Source organism: Solanum pennellii, chromosome 8 (genome assembly GCF_001406875.1).
Source record: "Solanum pennellii chromosome 8, SPENNV200".
Lineage (NCBI taxonomy): Eukaryota > Viridiplantae > Streptophyta > Magnoliopsida > Solanales > Solanaceae > Solanum > Solanum pennellii.
Genome location: NC_028644.1, coordinates 13,174,043 through 13,176,168, shown reverse-complemented (window position 1 = coordinate 13,176,168; position 2,126 = coordinate 13,174,043). Strand labels below are relative to the sequence as shown.

The following is a 2,126-nucleotide window of genomic DNA, read 5'->3' as shown; positions in this document are numbered from 1 at the left end:
TCAAAAAAATAATAATTGGAGGGTGGGGTTGGGGTGGGGGTGGGGGTTTAAGGAGTAGGGTTGTAGGGGTTGGGCCACGTAAAATTATCTTTAAATTTTTAATTCATATTTTTTTTTTGAATAGGCAGGGCTAGATACAGTGTATGTGTAGGGTAAGAAAAAAAAAATAAAACATGAAGTAGAGTCTAGGAAAATATTTCCTTGATATTGGAATAGAAAATATTTTCATTAAATTTGAGAAAAATGAGTTGATTTGGAAAAAAAAATTAAATATTTAAGCCAACCAAACATGAAAAATTGAAAAACATTTTCTAAAAAATATTTTGCCCATACCAAACACACCCTAAGAGTAAGACATCATAGTTTGTCGAATTATTTAGAAAATTTGTGGCTAATAATCATTTTATCTTATCTCTCTTTTATTTATAAAAATAATAATAATAAATATACAAATATAAATATAAATATCTCACAATTGTCCAAGTATTTTACTTTTCTGTTCCAACTTGAAGTCTTTTAGGGCTATTTACAGTTTCCAATGGCTGCCCACTTACCAAGAAGGTTAGACACTTCTTATCTATATATATTATTATAATTGTGATGAGTGAGTCAATTTGAATATATGACTTTGATTAATGTTATGACATATTTGAAATTTTTCACAAGATTTTAAGTTAGTTTATTTATTAAAATTATGATAAATAAGATGAAATTATCTAGTGACTTTTGTTTCCATAAAAAATTAAATTTGTGACTTCAAAATTCTCATTCTATTATTTTATCATTTCATAGTATGATTACTTTTTTGGTGCTCTAATAATATATTTCTGGTGCTCCTGAAAGCCCCTTAAATCTTTGTTCCAGAACATTGAAAAAACTATTTATTTGGGTCATTTACAAAACAAAAACAAATTTTTTTAAACCAACTCAGCCATTACTAGTGCCTGATAACGAAGTGACAACCTTCCCCACCACCAATAGAAGGTCCGCAAGGTCATTCTTGTCCCTCCTACACCTCATCACTTGGGAGTCGTATGTAAGTACTAGTTATATATGTATTAATTATAAGAGTTTAGTTATGTTAAATTTTTATTTGTACATGTATTAGTTATGTAAATATATTAGTTGTGTAGAATTTTTGTTATCTAAGGTGTAGTCATACACTTATTCTATAGATATTAGTTATGCATGATCCAATTAGTAGAGATTAAAGTATTTTAGTGAGCTAATTTTATTTTTTAATTCCAAACATAATTATTGAGCTAATGTTTGTTATAACCATTAAAATAACAAACAATATAAATAACATATTACAATTAAATAAATATCAATAGTTAAATATAATAAAGTAAATAAAATTAAGAAAAAGTAATTAAGTTATCTCTACTCAATATGATGAAAAATTTAAGCAATAATTTATATTAAAATAAAAAAAATAACTAAAAAGACAAAACATGTATTGGTGGTGTGCGGTAGAAAAACTATGCAAAGAAATTAATTAAATTAGTAGTGACGACATTTTTTTTTTGGTAGAAAGAATATATTATATATAGTTAAAGCAGTACACAATCACTATTATAACTAATGATTACAGATAAGTTTCTGTAACGAGCTAACTTATTACACAATCACTTAAATATTTGCTTAGTAGCTAGAATTCCTTGTAGATCGGTATTGAGAAACTCTGTTGCAGCTTCCGGCGAAGTATGTAATATATATGATTGAGGGGGTTAGTTGAGTACCTATCTTGCACAAAAAGTCCGCTACTTTGTTCCCCTGTCGGAAGTTATGACGCACTACTAGATTCCCCAACCTCTTCAACATTAACCTGCGAGAATGACAATTGAAGAATACAAAACGTTCGGTTCCTCTTAAGTAATCGAGTAGATCAGTGGAGTCTGTTAAGACTTCCAAGGGTTGGAGATTAAGCATATCTGCCAACTTTAAACCTTCAAGGAGGGCTTCAAGTTCGGCAATAATATAAGTATGACTGCTAGTTTTTTTTTAGAAACCAGCCTTCCAATTTTTCATGATGGTCTCGGACGACTCCACCAATACCGCTATCTCTTTGTTTCATCATGAAGGAACCATCTATATTTAGCTTAAAATAACCTGGAGAGGGGGGG

General features: G+C 29.3%; 1 protein-coding gene across 2 annotated transcripts in view; it reads left to right on the top strand.

Moving 5' to 3' along the window:
* The first annotated feature begins 470 nt into the window (after window positions 1–470).
* Window positions 471–2,126, top strand: part of LOC107028771 (secoisolariciresinol dehydrogenase-like) — a 17,426-nt gene continuing 15,770 nt past the window's right edge. The window contains exon 1 of one of the 2 annotated variants that reach the window (XM_027919112.1): window positions 471–561. In XM_027919112.1, the coding sequence (XP_027774913.1) occupies window positions 539–561 (23 nt within the window). In that variant the 5' untranslated portion in view covers window positions 471–538. Of the gene's footprint in view, window positions 562–795; window positions 1,037–2,126 lie in introns of those variants that run through there. The other variant, XM_027919113.1, reaches the window with a different exon arrangement.